This window comes from Leptodactylus fuscus, chromosome 9 (genome assembly GCF_031893055.1).
Source record: "Leptodactylus fuscus isolate aLepFus1 chromosome 9, aLepFus1.hap2, whole genome shotgun sequence".
Taxonomy (NCBI): Eukaryota; Metazoa; Chordata; class Amphibia; order Anura; family Leptodactylidae; genus Leptodactylus; species Leptodactylus fuscus.
In genome coordinates, this window is record NC_134273.1 from 19,904,445 (window position 1) to 19,928,445 (window position 24,001).

The 24,001-nt window shown below is 43.5% G+C and overlaps 1 protein-coding gene across 1 annotated transcript in view; it reads left to right on the plus strand.

The window, feature by feature from the left end:
- LOC142218476 (vitellogenin-1-like) overlaps nucleotides 1-24,001 on the plus strand; it is a 73,038-nt gene that overhangs the window by 4,073 nt on the left and 44,964 nt on the right. The window contains exons 3-10 of the mRNA XM_075287226.1: nucleotides 180-331; nucleotides 3,647-3,898; nucleotides 12,810-12,971; nucleotides 13,077-13,225; nucleotides 14,740-14,893; nucleotides 16,260-16,417; nucleotides 18,913-19,072; nucleotides 20,887-21,012. Of these exons, the coding sequence (XP_075143327.1) occupies nucleotides 180-331; nucleotides 3,647-3,898; nucleotides 12,810-12,971; nucleotides 13,077-13,225; nucleotides 14,740-14,893; nucleotides 16,260-16,417; nucleotides 18,913-19,072; nucleotides 20,887-21,012 (1,313 nt within the window). The remainder of the gene's footprint in view (nucleotides 1-179; nucleotides 332-3,646; nucleotides 3,899-12,809; nucleotides 12,972-13,076; nucleotides 13,226-14,739; nucleotides 14,894-16,259; nucleotides 16,418-18,912; nucleotides 19,073-20,886; nucleotides 21,013-24,001) is intronic.

Sequence of the window (24,001 nt, forward strand, 5' to 3'; positions counted from 1 at the left end):
GCGTTCAGTAGTCCGTTCAGGGGTCCCCATGCAGACTGCCCAAATGGTTTACCGAAAGCAGATATGAACCAGAAACGAATCTTAGGGTCGAACAATCCAAATCGGAAACTAAGGAAATCTTTATAGGTTCGCCCATCTTTAGTAATGATTAAAAAAAAACACTTTCCTCTTTATTTCAGAGTTGGATTTTGCAACCAGTAAGACTTATATATATGCCTACGAGGGTCTGGTCCTGAGCGGTCTCCAAGAACGAGGCTTTGCAAAGTCAGGACTGAAGCTGAAATGCAGAGCAGAGATCAGTGGGGCGGCCCCCAGGCTCCGATTCCTTAAGGTAAGGAAAAGGGAACACACAAGTTTCTCATTTCATTCAGCTATGCGAGAAGAGAAAACTTTAATTTTCTGCTTTGCTTGCCTGGGCAGGATGCAATTACATCTATTATTTTAGGAAGTGCTCTTGATGCAATTTCAAACATATGCCAGATAGTTATCAACCAGTCATGGACTTAAAGGATTTGTTCTGCTTTCTGCTCGGCAACACAAAAGAAAATAATTTGAACCGAACAACAAACCTTTATTGGATCAATGCAATTGCTGAGAAACTGAACAGCAGACTATAATTTCATCATCTATTATTCAATCATCTGCTGTCATGGCTGTAAACCATAATTGTAATGCTGAAATGTAAACTTATGCTCATAGAGTGTGTGTGTATGTGTGTATGTGACTGTGTGTGTGTCTATGTGTGTGTATGTGAGTGTACAGTATGTGTGTGTGCCTGTGTGTGTGTGTATATGTATGTGTCTGAGTATGTGTGTGCCTTCACGTCTGTGTATGTGTGTATGTATGTGTGTGTATGTGCCTGTGTGTCTATGTTTCTATGTATGTGTGTATGTGTCTGTGTATGTATGTGTGTATTTGTCTGTCTGTGTGTCTATGTGTGTGTATGATTTAGTGTGTGTCTGTGTATATATGTGTGTATGTATGTGTCTGTGTATATTTGTATGTGTGTCTATTAGAGATAATCGAACAGTGAAATATTCGAGATTCAATATTCGTTTCGAGTAGAGCCTCAATATTCGACTACTCAATCGAATATCGACTCTCATTACAGTCTATGGGAAAAAATGCTCGTTTCAGGGGAAACCACTATTGGACTAAAGGAGAGTCACCAAGTCCACAAATAGCAGGAGAAGAGTGTTTAAGAGGAGTGCTGTGCAGTTAAAGCGCATGGACTTATAGTCTATGGAGTCTGTGCGCTTTAACTGCACAGCACTTGCAGTTGCGCTGATAAAAAGTAAGCTCCCTCGTAACCGCAAGCTACCAACTCTCCTGACTAGCAAAGACGAGCCTGCAACAAATCAACGCTGGTTCTGCAGCAGGCTCATCCTTGCTAGTCGGCAGAGAGATGGCAGCTTGCTGTTACGAGGGAGCTGACTTTTTGTCATAGGAATGCATTGACCAGCCTTGATTGGCCAGTGCACAGCATTCGGCCAATCAGCACTGGTTCTGCCGTGGGCTCATCTGTGAGGAGGCGGAGTCTGAGATCGGACCACAATGAAGACTGCTGTGGTCTGATCTTAGACTCCGCCTCCTCACAGACGAGCCTCCGGCAGAGCCAGCGCTGATTGGCCGAATGCTGTACACTGGCCAATCAACGCTGGTCAATGCATTCCTATGAGAAAAACTAAGCTCCCTCGTAACAGCAAGTTGCCTGCTCTCTGCCGACTAGCAAGGACAAGCCTGCTGCAGAACCAGCGCTGATTTGCCAAATGCTATACACTTAGTATTTTAAACAAAAATTATAGGGCAATTCCGGTAGTGATATCAAACCAACCACATTAGCCTAAACCAGGCCAACTACCACACAAAAGACAATATTTTTTCTAAAAATGTATAAATTTATTGAAATATTATATAAATAATGAACATGAGTTCAAAGACAAATAGTGCAACCACACTAAGTGCAATGAAATACATACTAGTAGGCTTCCATAGAACAATATGCTTTATAATGGGTCAGTGTAATGTTTTAATAAAGGGGAACACACCATGAAATAAGTAGACAATTCTTATTAACCAAGTATAAGTAAGTGTATGGAGGGACTTGAAGTGGTTAACAAATACCACTAAGAACCAACATGTCTCCACCAAGTGTTACAGACACAAGAAAAGCATATGAAATGACTGAATATTACCTGTATGTATCTCATGCACCAGTACGTGCCCCTGGGGCGCTAATGTGCCGCTAATGTGGTTAAATGCTATACACTGTATAGCATTCGGCCATTCAACGCTGTTTCTGAATTGAATATTTACAGCAAATAGCTAGTAGTATTCGATCGAGTACGAGTATTTCAAATACCGTAGTATTCGATCAAATACGTACTCGATCGAATACTACTCACTCATCTCTCTAGTGTCTATGTGTGTGTATTTATCTGTGTGTCTGTGCGTGAATGTGTGTGTGTGTATATATGTGTATGTGCATATGTATATGTGTGTGTGCGCGCGCGTATGTGAGTCTGAAAAATCTCTGGAGCTTCACTCTTACAATACTATATTCCTGTCTTTTAATGGACAATTCCACCTTAAACCTAAGGTCTCACATAGCGTCCCCTGACGGCAACGCATCGCGGTATTTCCCGCAGCACTTTTCACAGAAAGTTCGCAGAGCTTTCCTCTTCAGACTTTTTGCTTTCATTATTCCTATATGGAAATAGACGGCGTTTCCATAGGTAAAATTGACATTGTGCGCTTTCCAAAAAAACACAGCCTGTCCACAGGACATATTTTCAACCATTTTTTTTTTTTTTTTTTTGGTGCTCTCATTTCCACAGATTCCCCCTATACTTCAATATATAACGGCATCCTTGAAAATGGACCATCATGTGAATAGCCCCATTCACAGACAGTGTATCAGTATATGCTCATGTTTAACTAAGCACATGTTGGAATAGCCTTTAGAAAGACTATCCCAGTCCTACCGTCAGCGCAATCCACATCCCGCACCTGCGCAGTACGCTTACGGAGAAAGTAAAGGTAGTCGGTGGAGCGTACACTGCATCTTTACTTCCTTCCTTGTTTTAAAATCAATGGGGCTGCAGTACCACACTTAACCTGTGAATAGGGGTGGCGCTGTTTCAGGAAAAAAAAAAAGCAGCCATGTTTTTCTAATCCTCTACAACTTCTTTAATATACTGGGTCACGCTGCTAAGAATGGAAAGCACAAGACAGAAATACATGAGCAGTGTTCTGTATTCCCTGAAAGCTCTCGGAACAGAAATGTGTAACGTATTAAGGCTGAATGACTTCATGTTACCTGGCAGCCAGTTTTAATGGTAAAAATCTCAGCTCACTGCTGTTCTCTGTCTATGGAACATACGTATTCTAATTATTGAGCAAAGCAGGTTTTCGTGGTGCCCAGGGGTACGGCTTGATATATGGTGATGTCTATCAGCATTTACTAGGTGGAAAATACTTCCAGATTTCTCGAAAATAATTCCTACATTGGGAATTCATTTTAACCCAAGGTCGGATTTGAACCAATTTTTACAAAATATCCTTTCTAAGTGTCTTAAAATACGATTTTTTTCTTTTCCTTCTTTATTTTTACTTCTTTTTTTATATATTTATATATTTTTTTTAGATTCAGAATATTGAAATTCAGGAATATAATGGTATTTGGCCCACGGATAAGTTTACAAGTTCCAGTAAACTCACTAGATTATTGGAAAAACAGCTGGCTAAACCCATTAAGTTTGAGTATAACCGCGGTCAGGTTGGCGATTTGCACATACCGAATGGATTATCGGAGACTACCGTGAATATACTGAGAGGTATTGTGAATATTCTGCAGCTCACCATAAGGAGATCGCAGGACACCTACATAGTGCAAGAGGTGAGTGACAAAGTACATTCGAAAAATTAAAAAAAAAAATTCTTAAAAAATATTTAATATAAAATATTGATTTATTTAGTAATTAATTAATTGATTATTTTTTAGGTTTTTAACAGTTTATTTTTACAAAATTTTCTATATTTTTAAAGGTTTGGTACATGTCATTATATTCTACTTGCTTAAATACTCTTTTTCTCTTTGGGTGTTGGGTCCATTTTCAAAGGGGCGTAACAGGAAGTGCAGCCATATTGGTTCTTAAAGGGAGCTTGTTAACAAAACAGTCTCTGTTGTACTAGGCACGGTCAGATGGGGTTCAACTAGATAAAATGCTCTTTCTGCTGCCCATTGGTGCCTCCATTGTCTTCCCATGATATGCTTTGGTGCAACAAGGGAGTCACCATTACTATCATCACACATCACATTCTCAGTCAGCGCCCTCTATTGGTGTGCATATTTGAGGCACTGGCTTCCTAATTACATCATGGGAGTCAGATTTGCATATTCTTCCCATGTTCCTTTGCAGTGGAGTGCTCATGGCTTAATAAGACTCCACACACCTATATGGTGGTCTCTCCCAAAGGAGTGACGATATCCCCTTAACCCTGACTAAGCCTCTCACCTCTGCCAGATCAGTCCTCTCTGCGCCAAGCTGACGAGATGCAAATACATCGAAACGGCTGTCCTTGGCTGAGAAGACTGTATCTGGTATAATCCCAACATCATTGCAAACAAAGGCTTCTGAGAAGGTCGGCATGATGTTAAAGGGAGCGCCCTCTATTGGATGTCTTGACTGAGACTCTGTCTTCCTAATTACATCATGGAAGACAGAGTTGCATATTCTCCCATGTTCCTTTGCAGTGGAGCGCTAATGGCTTAATAAGACTCCAAACACCTAAATGGTGGTCTCTCCCTATGGAGTGACGATATCCCCTTAACCATATCATCACACCAAAAAACTAACTAGTGTGAACCTAGTGTCATCTCTTCATTGTTTGGGTCCATTGGGAAAACAGAGACAGACCCCGAAAACAGTGGTTACATAAGGAGCCCAGTGGACGCCATTGACTATAATGGTGTCTGTTGGGTGTCCATCATATTTAATCTGAAACCGGCAGAGGAAAAAGTTTTTGGAGGACACTTTCAAATATGAACATAGACTGAATGGCATTGGTGTAACTAAAGTCTAGTTGTCCCTGGTGCAATCTTTTGTCTGGGCCCCGTACCTCATCCCTACAGCGGATTCTTGATAGTGATGGTTACGGGTGCTAAAGAGTTTAATCCACCATAGTGTGGTTAGGGGAATCTGTGGGTCTCCTTGGCTTATGGCCCAATGGAAGCTGCAACCTCAATACTAATGCCAGTGCTTATTGGCCCCCTAAGGCCCCTGGGCCCAGGTGAGACTGAACCCTGTGTACCCCCTCAAGTTACGCCTCTACTGACTGGTCCTTCAAGCCTTCCCTCCCTGTTATGATTGGCATGTCCCCTGCTCATCCCTGTCAGTCCTAGCTACCTCCAACAATGGTGACGTCCTTGTTGAACCAAACAGCTCATTAGCATATCATGACAAAAGCCAAAATCTCAGCAATGACAGCCCCTATCAGGAAGCAAAAAGAAGTATTTTATACATGTTAATCCCAGAGATCTGTCTGCTCTTATACGTCAATAAAGACTTTTTTGGTGACAGACTCCCTTCAAGGAAGTCTATCACTACCAAAATTTCCTCTAAACCAGTTGCTGACCTGTATATACTGTTGTAGGGATAGATAGGGATAACTTTTATGGAAAAATGCAATCTTAATGCAGGGAAAATTAGCTTATAATCTATATGTAAAGAAGCTGTAGGGCCCCGAGCATGGCGTCACCCATCTGCCAGGACTCCAATTTTTGCCTGTGGTTATTGCATATTGGGCTTGTCACTCCTTATGTTAGAGGTGGCAACCATGCCCAAACAGCTCCTTTCTAAATGGATTAAAACTTTATTTTTTTCAGACTTTTTGACCCATATAAGATATGTTGGCTATGTCACTAACCCCACCTACAGGATATACTTTATTAAGGAATTCCTAATCTATTTGCCTCAAGAAAACCCAGTATGATATGGCCAGGATATCAATTTCCTTAGACTTAGTGTAATACTTCATTTCTCCTGTGGGAGTGCTGCAGGGAAATTGAACACTTGCTCCTAGTTCCTCTACAGAGGATATTTGATCACTGGTGGTCTCACCAATGGGACAACCTGTGATGAGCACCTTTTTGAGGGTTTGAGCTAACAAAAAAAAGCTCTATGTTAAAGTTGTCCAAAGCAGACATTTCCTTTAAATTCATAAAGTCCCCAGGAAACGACAGTGGCCATCTTTTGGAACTTTACTGTTCATCAAACAGCAGAGCTGACTGAGCTCCATGGGAAACAGTTGTGGAGCACCATATGGGGTCATTATGAGAAGCGGGGGAACACATGCTGCTTAATGAGGGCGAGAATATGCCGTTCGTGAATATATGAACTTTTGCCGCAAGAAAACATTGACATATAAGCAAGACAGTTCTCCATAAAGAAGGATTTGTGACTGCTCAGAGACAGATGTTATCAGCCGAATGTGAATGATGGCTGAAAAAAAAAATGCTTTGTCTTGAGAGACTGAAATATGTTAATGAGAATCTGTATTTTAAATCAGGGTATGATCTTTACATCAGCATAAGAGAGCCAGAGAAATACCTTTGAGATGGATCACTCTATGGCAAGTGCAGAGGTCCATCCTTGAGATTCTGGGCAAGGAGCTTTCATCTGCAGAACAAGAAAGTGTTATTTGTAAGAACAGGGTCACCATAGGGCAGAGGTACCTGGAGAGATGATGAATGGAACACGAGGCCTTTGTAAGAAACGAGAAAGCCTAGGTTCACTTATTGTAGCGGAGTGTTATATGTATATGTTAAGATGCACATGAAGGGAGCATTGTTATTCCAAGGAGACTTGATTGCCGGCGTAAGCCCTGAACATGCTGCTTTTAAGACTAAAGAGGTAATAAAATAAATACAAGGCGAGCTTCGTTTCTTTGCAGAGGGAACTTGTTTCTATGAGACTGATGCAGTCCCCAAGATATGATAGGATAATCCGTATCGGTATGGAATAAGAAAGTATCTACTCAATGGCATTGTATGCTAAGGAAACAATACCTGAGTTGATGTATCTCTACTTACTTGTGTGAATCAACCAGATGCTTGATATGAGCCTTAATAGTCTATGTGGGATACGACAGCAGATATCCACCCAAAACTCTTTGAGGAACACCTTCTGGCCCATGTGGTTTGAGAGCTTAATAAGTGGTATAACTCATGACTTAGGAGCATATGGTGAAGGGGATAGGATAAGATGATGAGTCCTCATTGAGCCTGGGCTAGTGGGAGAAGACTGATCAAGATTCCAAGGATAGGCTGTCCCTAAACTTGTTTCAAGGCAGCCATCTTGTTTTGCAGTCAGGAGATGGGGTTAATCCCTGCTCATATGAGCATAATTACTGCATGCAGGAGAAGACACTGAGGATAAGACGGGATAAGCCTGTTAAGATCTGTATTCTGCAATCAAGGCATTGCAGACCCGCTGTTAAAGAGGAAGACTGCCTCCTCTATGAAGACACGTGCCAATACCAGGACGTGCCATAGCATCAGCCTCAGTACATGCTCTTAAAGGAGTTGTCCAGGCAAAAATGGATAAGCCTTTTACACTTTAAAATAAGCTGGGGGCAGTGAAAAAAAATATGAAAGAATGCATACTCATCTGTCCTCATTTCTCCGGTGTCCTCCCGCACCTCCAGGTTCATTTGCTCCCGTGGTTTCTTCCAGTTAAATCCACTGATTGACCTCAGTGGTCAGGTGATGGCTGAAGCCAATCAGCGAAAGGCCTTAATGTCACTACCTGTGACATCACGGGTCCTCTTCCTGAGACCTGCTGAGGCCACTGATTGGCCTCAATGGTCCCATGACTGCTGAGGCCATTCACTGGCTTCAGCAATTGCCAGAAGAGACCCGGCAGAGCAGATGAACTGGGAGACACGGCACAATACCAGAGCAATGGGAACATGTGAGTTTGCATTTTTTTTTTTTTTTTTGCACTTCCCCTAGCTTATTTAAACTTAAAAAGATTTGCCTGGACATCCCCTTTAAGAACTGTACTTCCAGCTTTCATCAATCAGCTGCGAGTTTCCTCATTTGCAACCTTATCTCCAGAGTCTATTTCCTGCACCTACCATCATGGGCATTCCAAACACCATCAGATTTAAGGACACTCTACCGCTAGTACTATCAGTCTTTGAGCTGCACCCGAAGATGTGGTAGAGACCCTTGACACTATGAACAAAAAAAAATGCTTATCCCAACCCTCTTGCCTTCCTTCTAATGGTCTGCTATCGTCATATGGGGGAGTCGGCAAGTGGCAGGTGCTCGGTAGTGTTGTAGGTGGTGCAAAGGGTTGGGAGAATGGTCACCCTCTACAGTTTTGTTAGGGAATACTCAGACTTGTCATACTTGATGCCTAATTCTTTGTGGATTCTACACTGCCATCCATATCAAATACAAGGACAAGCGCTGCATATGAATGGTCATTCTGGGTCTCCACAAATGTTTTGTGTAAAAAAAATGTGACAAGAAATTTAGTAGTGTGCTACTGATATTGGATGGATTTAACTCAGAAAAGCAGAAGACTAGCCCCATTGAATGCCAGTTCAATCTGTGCAATGGCGTAGAAACTCAAAGGTCAATGGGTGACTTCTGGGCCATGTGTCCATTGTGTTGGGTAACATGGAAGGTTGGAAAAAGCCACCTTGGCAAAGGTATTTTTAATTACGACACTCAACTTAGGCTTCGGTGAAGAAAAGTTTGCGTTTCTGCACAACACCCAATGATACTAGCGCCCCATCGTGTGGTCAATAAGCCCCCTCAGGAGCCAATGTCTGGGCATATTCATAAATTCTGTACCTCTGTAGTCAGGAGACCATTTTGGGTAAAAATCCAATATGCAATAAATTGATGGCTATGTCCAAAATTTTAATCATTTGCCCTAGAAATCAATAATAATTAGCCAAGCCATATATCGTTAGGACGTCTTGATATAGCCAGAGAAGTATCTACTGATATATGAGTCTTCCTGCTTAATAATTCCATCTATAGAGTCTAGACAATGGTACGGATTTCAATAACATTGTGTTCCCTACGTAATAAAAGATGGTGAAGCGCATTAAAAGTTCACAAGGACCATTCAATGACCTATGTTATAGACACATGAATGGAGAGTTTTGTGTTCCAGCTCTTAAAGGGGCTCTATCAGCAAAATCCTGCTGATAGAGCCCCACATATGCGTGCATAGCCTTTAAAAAGGCTATTCAGGCACCGTAAAAGTTATATTAAACTACCCCCCCCCCCCCCCCGTTTGAAAATAATAACTTAAAAAAGAATGTTCTCTACTTACGGAACGTGCACCCTGGGCGGGCATTCAGGGTGCGCCGTCTTCTTCTTCCCCGCCTCTTCTTCCTCTGACGTCTTCGGGTCCCGTCCTCCTCCGACGCTTGCTCGCGGACACTGATAAAAAAAAATAGCCCGGGCGCATGCGCAGTAGCACGCGGCTTCTACTACGGCAATATATATATATTGTATTTTTGCAAAAGTCACTGGATTTTTTTTGGAAATCTCCCAATTCCCCACACAAGAGCAGCTCCAATTCAGCATTGACTCTCCACCTCCCACCCAATATCTTATAAGTCTAATGATGAACTGCTTCTGCATTATTTAAAGGAGTTGTCCATCTCCATGAGTTCCCCAGCTGTCTTCTCCTTCCTGCTCCAGTTATATGTTGACACCACTGAATAATGGGCACTGAGCATGGGCCCCAATGCAAAACCGGCCCCAGTCCACCAAAATACAACGTATCATTTATAGTAATGGTCTCCTCATATTGGAGGGAGACATCTTATGGGCTCTGTAAAGATCCTGGGCCCAGGGGCAACCATAACCTCAGCACCGCTTCCTTGTTTTTGGGACGGGGACTATTCTGAATTTTGCTATGGGATTTTTGTATACACCCCTGAATATGGATTGGCATGGCAGACACATAATACAGCCTGTGCTGTAAGAGACCTCAGATGTACGTTTTAGACAAGTGCCCCCAAAATTTGCAATGGAAATGTCCAATTCAGATCCAGCACGACTGGTACTATAACACTGGGCGTACAGTAAGGACACCGCAACTTTTCTTTTTATTAAAAAAAAATTACAGTATTAGTAAACAGCCCACAATGCTACATATTCTCGAAATTCACACCGGCAGACAAAAGGGACTCAAAATTCTATCCAGTGTTCAAGGATGTCCTGAGCTATCCTGCGCTCTATTCCTGGGGGAAGGTCTAGTTCTGACTGTCCCATTGAAATAGCACTTGCCAGGGGCTCTGGCTTCTAGGCCTAAGGCTAAACTCTCCAACCCTGCCCGGACTGACGCAACATCGTCTGCTTTATCGTGAACAATAAACAATACGGTATTCTGCGGGGACGCGGGGGGTCAGTTCGGACCAATAACCTTGACTGTGAAGGTTTTTTTTAACTCTTAAATTTCTGATCTGCACCATCGTATTTGATAAGTTTGGAACTTGTGTACACTATTAGGAATTTTTTCTTTTTTTTTTTTTTAAACTAAACAATGACTTTCACTTATGTATTAAGGTCAAATGGATTTATTGTGTACTGCAACATATTAATGTAGAGATGTCCCTGGCATTTAGTGATTTTAGGACATGCTATACGCACAAGCCTAGGGACGCCGGATCCAAGTTGAATCCGGACGTTTCACCATTTTGCCCACAGGCAGTTTTAAATACTGCCGGAAAGCTGACAGTGCGCTGAGTTCAGCACACTGTCGGCTTTCCCGATGTGGGCCCAGTGTGAAGAGCTTACGGTCCGGTACCGTAGCTCTTCTATGGTCAGAAGAGCGTCTCTGACACTCAGTCAGAGACGTCCTTCTTCACAGCACAGCCAATCGCGCTGTGCTGTGAGAGCCGGGAGGAACGCCCCCTCCCTCCCTGATAATGCTCGTCTATGGACGAGTACTGCGAGCAGAGGGAGGGGGCGTTCCTCCCGGCTCTCACAGCACAGCGCGATTGGCTGTGCTGTGAAGAAGGACGTCTCTGACTGAGTGTCAGAGACGCTCTTCTGACCATAGAAGAGCTACGGTACCGGACCGTAAGCTCTTCACACCGGGCCCACATCGGGAAAGCCGACAGTGTGCTGAACTCAGCGCACTGTCAGCTTTCCGGCAGTATATAGAACTGCCTGTGGGCAAAATGGTGGAAGGTCCTCTTTAAACATTGAGGTGGAATGAAGGGGCTCATGACACTGGGGGCAGACGAAGGGAGGGGGGAGAACGGCATGACACTGGGGCAGAAATGGAGGGACATGAATCTGGGGGCAGAGATGGGGGGACATGAATCTGGGGGCAGAGATGGGGGGACATGAATCTGAGGGCAGAAATGGGGGGACATGAATCTGGGGGCAGATGAAGGGTGTATATGTAACTGGGGGAAAGATTGAGGGGGGACATATAGTTTACGGGTGACTGTAGGAGGATTATACAGTGTGGGGGCACATGAAAAATGAATGGGCGGAGTCAACATAAAAGTGGGTGGAGCTAAATTTGCCGCGGTGCGGCCCGCCGACTGGCTGGGATCTTGCTCTGCGGCCCACATGCTGAGTTGAGTTTGAGACCCCTGTGCTATAGCATTAGGAGTAGAGATGAGCGAACACTGTTCAGATCAGCCGATCCGAACAGCATGCACCCATAGAAATGAATGGAAGCACCTTTGACGCCGGTCGGCCGCCGGCATAGTCAGCGTGCCAGGTGCTTCCATTCATTTCTATGGGTGCGTGCTGTTCGGATCGGCTGATCCGAACAGTGTTCGCTCATCTCTAATTAGGAGGGGTCGGAGTCTGAGCGCTGTCACTTTAGTCCGCAGCATGAAAAGACGGTGGTCACCTTAGTCACCCGCCGCCCCAACTGTGTCCATCTCCATTCAAGTGAATTGTGCACTGTGTTATCTACCGGGTAGCTAGAAGCATTGCTATGTAGGAGAAATCAGTGATGGCGACCCCTTATTCTAAGAGTCGGACAAAAAAGTTATTTTCAAAAAATTGCAATGACCAATGATATGTGGGACACAATTGTAAATACAAATTGGTAGGGTATTATCTATACACAAGAGGTTGCCACTTTTGTTTAAGATCATGCCACTTGTAGAATCAACTTTTTGCTTGGGATCCATTCTTCTAGCCAGAATAGGGAGGGGTTGCTGCTTTGGGTGGTGAAAACCTTCCCCCTGATCAGCCATTGATGACCGTAGTAAAGGTTAGTATAGTCATATAGATCAACTTTTAGATCAGTCGGGGGCACTAAAAAAAAAAAAAAGTTCATACTCACCTGTCCCCGATGATCTGGTGTCCTCCCGGCATGTCCCGGGTTCTTCTGCTGAATGGGTCTCTTCCGGAGTTCCACTGTAGCGCCATTGATTGGCCTCAGCAGTCATCTGACCACTGAAGTCAATCAGAAGCTTCAGCGGAACTCCGGAAGAGAATCGTGAGAAGCCGCCAGTGCAGAAGAACCAGGAGTCACGGGAAGACACCGGGGCAACCGGGACAGGTGAGTATCAATTTTTAATTTTTTTTCAAAGTTTTTAAAAGTTAAAAGGCTTGTCCATTTTTGCCTAGACAACCCCTTTAAGAAAGCAGCCATTTTTTTCCTAACCTGTACAACATTACAGCCCTGCCACCATATGTGGACATCTGTTTGACTTAGTGGGCCGCTATATCGATAACATCTTTGATGTGTAGTACATAGGATACCATTGTGGAACTGACATCATTTCGCTCTTCTATACGGCAGAATGGCATTGGAGGATTTTGCTATAACAACTACTTGATTCAGGAAAACCAAAACACAAACCAATTGCTTATTACCAAATCAATCGACCTGAAGGACTGCGAGCAGAGACAACGCAAGGTCATTGGCAATGCTTATTTCCATACTTGTGCCAGTTGTAAGCAGGTAGGCTCCATACACAGTATTTACACGATTATATGATTTTCGTGCAATTTTTTTATATTTTTGTTTTCCAAAAATGACAGTCGTGTCTGTAACCTTTTTCTTGAGAGAAACAAAAATTCCCGAGCGGCGGCGACCTATAGTTATAAGGTGAAGGGTACGGAGCAGGGAGGCCGCTTACTGGAGGCAGAGGTACGAGAAGTCCATCAGTTCACACCATTTAATGAAATTGAAGGCTCCTTGGTGGTCGAAGCAAGGTACAGTATAGGACACGTCATATCTTATCAATAATGATGCCTAAATCTTTCATTTTTGGAGGACATTTGAAATGCATCTTCACTAATATTCATGAAGGCAACGCTTTGGACATAGAAGGTGGGTCGGTGATGACGTGATCACCATGGACTTATCTAACCCCTATTAATCAGATATTACATATCGGTCATCCAACTGCAAGGTTGACCATGGACGGTTTGGCTTTTCCAGAACTGTAGTCTCTCTCACTCAGTGGCAACTTGTTTTGGCTCATAGAGGGTGATTCCAACTTCCATGTGTTTGAGTCTGTTCACACGGTAGAATTTGGTGCTAATATTTGAGGCGGATTTTGTCTTAAAACCGGCTCCAAATTTTGCTTGAAGCCAGGCTCCATTGATTTCAGTCAGAGACAGATGAATTTTTCTGCGAGAAAAAGATCATTCTCGATCTTCAAGTGGATTCTGCCGGATAACTCCCATTGGTGTGACTGGGAGGCAGAAAAAATTCTCTTTGGTACTGAAGATTTGCAAATTCCGCAATGGAAATTGGTCAAGCAAAAGATTCAGCTTCAAATTCCTGGAGTTGAAATTTTCAGTTGGGAAAATAAGAAATTAGGTCCCACACCCACCTCATGGAACAAGCATCTTCTCAGAGGTGTAACATGAAGCTCCTGAGCCCCAATGCAACATCTATACCAAGTTCCCTAGCTATAATGTATCATTTATAGAATTGTATCTCCTCTATATTTGGAAGCGACACCTTATAGGCACCCTTTCCCAACCACACTTTCCACACCCCCTCCAGGTACATTCCCACTGTTTGGATGAAGGTATGTATACTCACTTGGCTTCAGTCTAAGGGATCGACAAAGATAGTGAATGCTCTACTGAGCTATCTCTATCAGTCCTATAATAGATTCAATGTAGCATCGGCACACAAGTGCAACCATGTTGTTCCACTTAAACCAGTAATATGGGACCATGCTTTGTGATTGGTGGCTGTCCTAGAGTTGGGATCTCCAGGGATCAGTCCTAAATATTAGGCAGATAGTCACATGGTGGTACCAATCCTGCATGGCTCCCTTTCTCAAAGGACCTTATAATAGCCAAAGTGTTGGATTTTTTTAGCATGTACACCCCTGAACCTGAAACGTTTTACATTACTGTACCACTAGCTGGATATAAATCCTTAGGAAATGAGTGAAAGTGTTTCGAGTCCAACCTAAAAGTACAAATTCCAGTAAAAATATCCAAGTGCCCATCATCTACTTTAACCCAGTTTAACAAAATGTAAGATTAATGGCATGCAACGTGCTTTGGATAAATCCTGCCCTAGATAGCATTGTAGAATAAAGCGCACACCTAGTCTTGAAGCGTCCCATATTTAAGTAGAAAATACAGAGTCTCTAACAAAGAAGCAAATCCACCACTGTGCAGCGGAGGGGCTTGCATTATCCAAGGTGTACAAATTCCTGTATAATACAGTACACGATTCATATCATTGTTACTGTTCGCAGGCAGAGTCTTGTGTTACAAGCAGTTCAAGAGCAGATTCATTCGACCCCGGAGAATAATGACTATATTACCAAAGAGTCACTACGCTATCACTTTGAGAGGAAACTGATTCAAACTCCTATTCACTTGTTAAGAACAAAAAACACAGAAAGCCGGGTACGTGACTGTCAGGAATATTCCGACAATTCTTTGTATTTGAATGTGCTATGCATTTTAGAAAGCATTTTCTTCCATGAAAAAAAATATAATTGGCATCTGTATAAAGTGTCATTGCGGCTCGCCTAGGAAGGCCAGGTTCTGAGATGCTGCTGTTATATGTGACATGTAATTGTGAAGAAAAAGCGGTAAATGTACACTGCTATATACACTTATCCATGCCCAATTGTAAAGAACACTCCCCTTATCTAAACTGTATACAAAGGTAACAATGACCCCATAATTCAGGGGTCTCTAACCAACCCCAATTTCCAACGAACGGTCTACTCTGGTAGATCATCTCGTATATTCATCAAGGGTGTTATGGACCAGGATGTACAGTAGATTCTCTAAACTGCAAACCATTTGATGATGGCTAGACCGGGGTACGAATCTAGAGAATCACTCAGTTCTCACCCTTAAAGGGATTCTACCATTTTTTGTAGATCACACGTAGGAATAGCCTTAAGAAAGGCTATTCGTCTCCTACCTTTAGATGTCTTCTCCGCAAACAGCACTGGGGGCGTCCCCAATGCTGCAAGAGAAATCTCTAGCGCCGCCTCCATCTTCTTCAGGAACGGGGTCTTCACGCGTCTTCTTCGGAAGCTGGGTTCAAACTTCTAGGCCTCGGGCAGAGCAGACTGCACGTGTCTGTGGCCACAAGAAAATTTCCACTTACACAGTAAGTAGGCGGCCATTTTCTTGTGGCCTGTGGGCATGCACAGTCGACTCTGCCCGAGGCCAGAGTTCTAGAAGTTTGAACCCAGCTCCGGAAGAAGACGTGCAGAGACGCCATTCCTGAAGAAGATGGAGGCAGCGCTGGAGATTTCTCTCACAGCATTGTGGACGTCCCCAGTGCTGTTTGAGCGCTGGGAACCACCCTCAGTGCTGCAAGAGAACTCATTTGCATACAGACAAAAACCAGGATTTCTACCGAACGGCGCCTCAGAGAAGACATCTAAAGGTAGGAGACGATTAGCCTTTCTTAAGGCTATTCCTACGTGTTAGGGACAAAAAAATTGATTTTAATGGTAGAATCCCTTTAACCATGCAAAGAGGTATGTACTTCCTAAGTTGCATTTCCCTGTATAGGCACACATTGGTGACTGTAGTAGTGAAGGTCAAGAATGGAGAATCAGAATGTAACAGGGCTATAAAACATAGTCAGGAACAGATCCAAGGTCAGAATAATAATTACCAATAAGATGAGAGGCAGAAGCCCTAACCAGGAGCATGGCTGAGGTCAGGATCAGGAGTCAAACCAAGAAGAATATATTGAATATATTGGATAGGATAAGTATTGAACATATTTTTCTATTTCTTACAGATTGATGAACTTCTGCATCATTTAGTACAACACAATGTAGGACCATTATCTAAGGTATCTCCAGAGAAGTTTATGGAGCTTGTGCACCATTTGCGAGGGTCAAGCTATGATCGCATCGAAAGTTTATGGAAACAATATTCAGGAAGGATTCAATTCAGGTAAATGTAGAATTAGCCTATATACCATTGGGTCAATATTCGAGAGTAAAATATCCCTGATGGTCTATTCTTCACGCTTATAATCCTGTACTGTAACAGACAGCGGGTTGTAGACTCCCTATATCAACAACCTTGACTTAGGGCATTGTCTAACTTGTTCCCAAGTCTTCGCTTTTTAATTCCTGTAACCTAGGGTCTGGGCCTCACTGAACAGGTCGCTGTCTCTTGGAGTGGTCCTGGTGTTGGTGACAGATAACCATGCAGGTTCGGGACTATGGTTGAGTGCAATAAAGTGCCAGACAGATGCATGTTCTGAATATAGACCAAAGTAACAGGTCCAGTGATCAGGAATGGGTCAGATCAGCAACAGGGAACCAGAGTGGTGTTATAGCTCAGTGTCCAGGGAGTGAAGGCAGAAACACAAGCGCCAGTGAACAGGTCACTAGAGAACCAGGAACCTTTGAGGAAGACCCTCTAAATAGCAGGAACGAAAAAGACCCATCAGCAGAATCGAGACGTGCACGTACAATTACAATTATGGCTTGGAGATTTCAAGAGGACAAAGGTGTATAGTTTTGTAACACAAATGAATCCGATCTGCAATACCAGACACAGCCTGTGGACAAGAGGGGCGCTGTTCCTAAAAAATAGAGGTACAAATATGCAGTTAAGTTATTGAATCTAATGATTTTAGTTTAATACATTTTAGATGGTTAAAATGGTACTTACTTGGTAGGGCCAATTAGAATCATGCATTCGTTATTTCATTATGACCTTGACCTTTGACCTTTTCTTGTTTTGCAATGTATTTTATATATACATATTCACTTGCTGTATGACCAGCTGTAATGGCGGCTTCATTTTAATTTATAGATAAGATGATCCCTCTACCTTTATACTCTTCATATGTTCTTACATTTCCCAACCACTAACTCTTTTTTATTCTGGACTTTTGAGCAAAGGACAATTAACCTAAACGTAGTGGAACTGCCTGACTATTCATATGTATGAAGGTGTCTGGACCATACCATGTTAGGAGATGTGGGGGGAGTAACCTATCAAACATTTTGGATTTCATTTATCTTCAAATAGGAGAAGGTTCTGGTAGCAACTTATTCTCCACTGGGCCTTTAAAGAAATGATGCTCGGACAAGTAAGACAATAGTTAACAGTTGCAACCAATCCCAAATTTTCTGTCACTTTTCAAAAATTTGGTCAAACAATTCTAGCAAATCCAGACATTCCATTGTCTAAAAACTTAGTTCTTAGCATCTGTTCATAGGCACTGCTCCACTGATTCCAGCACAATTGGAATTTTCTCTCTAGCCCCCACCATTCCTGAGCAACAAGCACGGTTAGTTTTGGTGCCTGATGTGCTATGTAAGCTCTGTAATGTTAGAAGGTGGTGTCACGCAGGGGGCATCATATAGAGCTCCAATCAGAGGTAGCCATTGTCAAAGCTAAGAATCACACCCCTTGTCTGCTCTTACCTAACACATCCCCCTTGACGATACAAAGCTTATGGGGCTGCTTCACTGACTCATTGCAGATATATCAATGCCTTTAGTCTGTCTACCGATATCACAATACTATTAAGTGGATGATACCTGGGCAGTTTGTAAGGTGTCATAACAGTGGCAGACAGTAAGTGTTTAGTTTTCCTATATCACTCCCGCAGGCAAAGTTAAGTATTACACTTCCGCTTTAAATTATTGGTTTATGTAGTCCATGGAGAGAGTTTTTATATTTATACCTGGCCTTAGCTCTAGCTAATGCTCATGTGGCATTTATTTTCCATAAAACAGAGAATGAAGTGATCAAAGCATCATATGTACTCCCAATACTATATAAAGAAAACTACAACTCATCCCACAAAATACAAGCCCTCATGCAGCTCTGTTCATGGAAATATAACATGTGTTATAGGCAGGGTTGAGCGATCGGGATCAGGAAAGATCGGATCGAGCAAATTTCACGATCGCGATCAAGATCGGCAGGAAAATGACCGGAAATCGGATTTTGAACTCTCAAGATCGGCTCAATCCTACTGTATATATAATATACAATTAGCGTTGAGAGATCAGGATCGGGAAAGATCGCATCCCGATCGGTGATCAAGCAAATTTCACGATCGCGATTGGGATGGAAAATGATTGGAAATCGGATTTTAAAATCGATCCTGAAATCTCAAGATTGGCTCAACCTTAGTTATAGGTCCTGGTCCTGTGACAACATAATTTTTTCCTAAAAAGTGCTTTATTATGGGGAAAAGTGGTAGAACGTTGTATTTGGTATCTATAAAGGGATTAACGTAATCAGATTATTTATTCTGGAACAGAGAGACGGAACAGAGAGATGTACTCGGGGAATCATGTGCTAACATTTCTATATACTAATAATCCAGACTGTCTGTCTGTCCCATCACAGTAATGGGGATTATAAGGAATGTTGTCCCATTTCTATAATGTGTTGGTTTTCTTGTCATTTGTTTGCAGGCGCTGGTTTCTAGATGCAGTTCCAGCCATCGGTAATCATTTGTCACTAAGGTTTCTAAAGGTGAAGCTGAGAGAACTCAGTGAGTTTGAGGCGGCACAGTCTGTACCATTGGCTTTACATTTAATTAAAGCGGATCGGGAAGCAATAGCAGAAGCGAAGGTACTGAACATCATGTCATAGTTCATCTAGACTGAATACTTGAAAGTCACACTCTGCAGTTCTCTCTACTTTCTCTCTACCGCTAAATTATAGCGCCGCTAGCAGAACAGAAAATGATGGAACGGGGAAATTCTAATGGCAAGTAGAAACCCGACACGTTTCTGTCTACATTTATACCAAAATTTATGATGCGCAGTATTTACGACGCGTTTCTGAACAGAGGTGCAAATTTATCATTCCTCCTACACTAGAAAACTGGTGCCGAGCGATGATATTAAAGGGATTCTATCATTAAAATGAATTTTTTTCTGGTTAAAACGTCGGAATAGCCTTAAGAAAGGCTATTCTTTTCCTACCTTTAGATGTCTTCTTCGCGCCGCCGTTCGGTATAAATCCCGGTTTTCATCGGTATGCAAATGAGTTCTCTCGCAGCACTGAGGGCGGGCCCCAGTGATCAAACAGCACTGGGGGCGTCCCCAATGCGGCGAGAGAACTCTCCATCTTCTTCTGGAACGGCCTCTCTTTGTGTTTTCTTCCGCCGCTGGCTTCAAACTTCTAGGCCACTGGCAGCTGACAGCGCATGCCTGCCGGCCACAAGAAGATGGCCACTTACAATACTGTGTAAGGGGCCATTTTCTTGTGGCCGCGGACATGCGCAGTCAGCTTTGCCCTAGGCCCGAGGCCTAGAATTTTGAACCCAGCACCGGAAGAAGACGCGAAGAAAGGCCGTTCCAGAAGAAGATGAAGGCGGCACTGGAGAGTTCTCTCGCAGCATTGGGGACGCCCCCAGTGCTGGTTGAGTGCTGCGGCCCGCCTCCAGTGCTGCGAGAGAGCTCATATGCATGCCAACAAAAACCGGGATTTATACCGAACAGCGGCGCGAAGATATCTAAAGGTAGGAGAAGAATAACCTTTCTTAAGGCTATTCCGATGTGGTACCCAGAAAAAATTGCATTTAAATGATAGAATCCCTTTAAGGTGTTTGTTTGTGCCAAAGATGAGAACCATGATTAAAATGGTATAAACTTAGCTGAAGATTCAACTAAACTTTGGCACAATGGAGGTTTTCTGGACAATTGGAAAATTGAGGAACGTGAGGTAGATTTATGAAGATACGTGCAACGGATTTAGGGTATGTTCACATGGTGGTAATGGTTTCCACCAGTGCATCAGTATTCTGTCATGGCATTCCGCTCCTGATTAGGCCTGAATAAATGGGCTTGTCTCGAGCCGCGGACGTCACGACTGACTCAGTCGCGGAATCCGCTGCAAGATAAGGTATCTCGCTTCTTTTTTCCGAGCGGCTCCCATTTTTGCATGTGGATTTTGAGGCGGATTCCACATCAAAATCTGCCTGCAAAAAACTCCATGTGAACATACCCTTATAAATATGTCTAAAACTACGAATGCATCAAAACAAAATTTGACAATATTGATAAATATTCCAGGATTGGCCATATTGCCTTGTAGCAGAAAATTCTATTACAGTAAAGAATCCCATCTAGGATTATGGTAAAAACTTCCACCCAGTAAAAGAAGTTGATCTCACCTTGTAACAATTGACTAAGTTCTCTGTGTTGACTACCAAGTTGAATATAGTAAAAAAGTTAGCCCCAAACTATCTTTTTTCCAATCTACGTAGCCACAATTTTGGTAAAATTTTTTAACTGCTAAGTCTTCTTGTGTATAATTCATTATACATTTTATCAATGATGTTTTTCTTGAATATGGACGATTTATGGATGATATTTCTCTGCATTGTCTATTTCCATATCCACCGGGTATAAAATATAAGTTTTTATTATCTACTATAGTCTTTGCTGGAGGCTATTAAGTCAAGACACGATTCCCTACTACGGACTGTAACCTATCTTGCCTATGGATCATTGGTATATAAGTTCTGCAGCAGGGAAGATTTATGCCCTGAAGATGTTTTGCAGGTAATTATAACAAATTCTAATTGTACATTTCTGAATGGAGGGTGGTCACACATGCACACTACCACTCTATTTAATCTACATATCTGATGTATATAGCAGTGGCGTAACTACTGTGGTAGCAGCAGTATCAGCTGCCACAGGGCCCGGGACATTAGGGGGCCCGGTGACAGCCGCTACCGCTGCGTTTTTTGTTTTTTTTAATAGGCCGTTACCGGCTGGAATTACTCCAGCCGGTAACGGGCCCCATATACTTACCGATCCTGGCAGGGGCCGGGATCGGTAAGTGACACCGCGGGCCCCACAAGCACTGTTATACTCGGGGGTCTTTTCGGACTCCCGATTATAACGATCGGAGGCCCGGAGAGGTAAAAAACAAAAAACACTGTAACTTACCTCTCCAGGCTCCGCGCAGGCTTCGGCCTACTTGCGTGACGTCATATGACCCGCGACGCAGGGCCCTGTCACATGACGTCCCGGAAAATGGCCGACGGAGAGGAGGGGAGTCGGGAGAAAGGTAAGTAAGAGAGTTTTTTATGTTTGTATCCCCCCCTTGGGTCTCCGATTATTATACTCTGGGGTCTGAAAAGACCCCAGAGTATAATAATTGTTCATGGGTGTCCACTATAGGGACATAATACTGTGTGCAGGGGCCACTATAGGGAAATAATGCTGTGTGCAGGGGCCACTATAGGGACATAATACTGTGTACTGAGGCCACTATGGGGCATAATACTGTGTGCAGGGGCCACTATGGGACATAATACTGTGTGCAGGGGCCACTATGGGGACATAATACTGTGTGCAGGGGCCACTATGGGGACATAATACTGTCTGCAGGGGCCACTATGGGGACATAATACTGTGTGCAGGGGCCACTATGGGACATAATACTGTGTGCAGGGGCCACTATGGGGACATAATACTGTGTGCAGGGGCCACTATGGGGACATAATACTGTGTGCAGGGGCCACTATGGGGACACAATACTGTGTGCAGGGGCCAATATGGGGGCCAATATAGTGTGTGCAGAAATGTGCGGGGGGGTGGCGGCGGTGGTGGGGGTCAGTTGGTCGAGGTCTTCAGCGTCGGGGGGGGGCATGTCAAAAGTTTGCCACGGGGCCCTGCCATTCCTAGTTACGCCACTGGTATATAGCCAAGTACTGTGCTCATTTCCACCAGTCCCTTAGATGTTGAATGACTATGTATGACAAATGGAGGACACAGGATCCCTGGTCTAGTGTTCCGGGTTCCAGTTATCAAAACCCAAGCCAACACTAGGGTGTCTTAAAGGAGTTGCCCATGAATTTGGAATTTAAAGCATATTCTTAGGGTAAGCCAGGGGTGCCCAATACGTCGATCGCAATCTACCGGTAGATCACGAAGGACGTATGGGTCGATCGCGGGATGCAGCCAAGGATCCCCGGTGTCTGCAGGCCCCGCCTGCAAGTTTCTGGAGATGACTCTCAGCCTGCGCTGTGAACAAGCACTCCGGACACCCTTAGGTATGAAGGGAGCCAGGGTGCTGCTTGTTCACAGCGCAGGCTGAGAGTCATCTCCGGACACTGGCAGGCGGGGCTGCCACAGCCCTGACTGCGAACGAGTGCAAGGCACTGGCCTGCCAGTGTCGAGAGATGATTCTCAGCCTGTGCTGTGAACAAGCAGACACCGGAGAGCTGTCTCCTGCTCTCACGTTCCGCCCTGCCCACAGGCCCCGCCCACAGGCCCGTCCACAGGCCCCACCCACAGGTCCTGCCCACAAGAAGTGGGTAGTAGATCTTATCCCTTGGTCAGTTTATAAAGTAGCTCACATGCTGAAAAAGTGTGAGCACCCCTGGGGTAAGCCATAAATATCTGATCAGTAGTGGGGCCAATTGCCAGCCCCAAAACAAATCGGGTGTACAGACAGCTATACTATGCAGGTCTCCGGTACTGCACTTCAGCTCCCATTGAAGTCAAGGGGACCTGAGCTGCAGTATTGGCACCCAGCCACTATTTTGGCACCAGAGTCAACTACTTCTGTGTTTAGTATGGGCATTGGAAGTTGATCTATTTGGGCTCCGTATGTTGGCCTCTCCACCAATCAAATCTTTATGGCCTATCCTTAGTACATCCCATTTCCTTACTGAGTTCAGTATATGAATCATATACAGCAAACGTCCTTTGACTTTGGGTTGACCCCAGGGGAGACAAAAAAAAAAAATTGGGGGGTCGATAGCTTAACCCTGACCGTCCTACTCAACTCTTTACACATATGAAAAAATAAAGTTAAATCGCCATCCCCATTCCATTCTCTCTTTTCTACTGAAAATATTTGTCAGTTTCACTTGCCCTAAAAACTTTAACATTGAAAATCAAATTAAGTCTGAATATGTGAATATAAAAGAACGCTGTCTTTTCAATTGGCAAGACTGGAAAGAAAACATTAGCTTTATCTGGAAGTAAACGTGGGATATCTCTGAATTCATGGAGTCTGCAATACAACGAAGCCAAAGTGAGCTTTCCTTCCCACCCACAATATAATCATATCATGTCTTATTGAAGCTAATACGTTTACAAAGGAAAATGCTATACGATTAGACAGCATAATGCTTTTATAAATGAGAATGTCAGGTTTAATTCACTATCAGCAAAAAAAATGTATTATTTCATTTATGCTATGTCATAGACTTCTGGTGACTTCAAAGCTGCGAGATTCTGTATTCAAATTGCCTTCTTCCAGGAGAGATAAAGGAATATTGAATGGCAGAGCTCCTCTATTGTAGCATTCATCGCTCCCTAAGTCTTTTACATATAGAAGCTGTGGGGGTCATCCGAAACATCCTGCCATTTTATGCATAAAGTAGAAGACGTCTTTGGAAGAGAGCGGTCTAGTTGCTTGCACCTTGCACAGCCGAAGGGCACCTATGTTAAGGAAAATTGAAGTGTGGTGTCTCCTATACTCTCAGGATTGATGGGGTCTAAGAAGATGGACCCTAAAGCAAAGGCATAG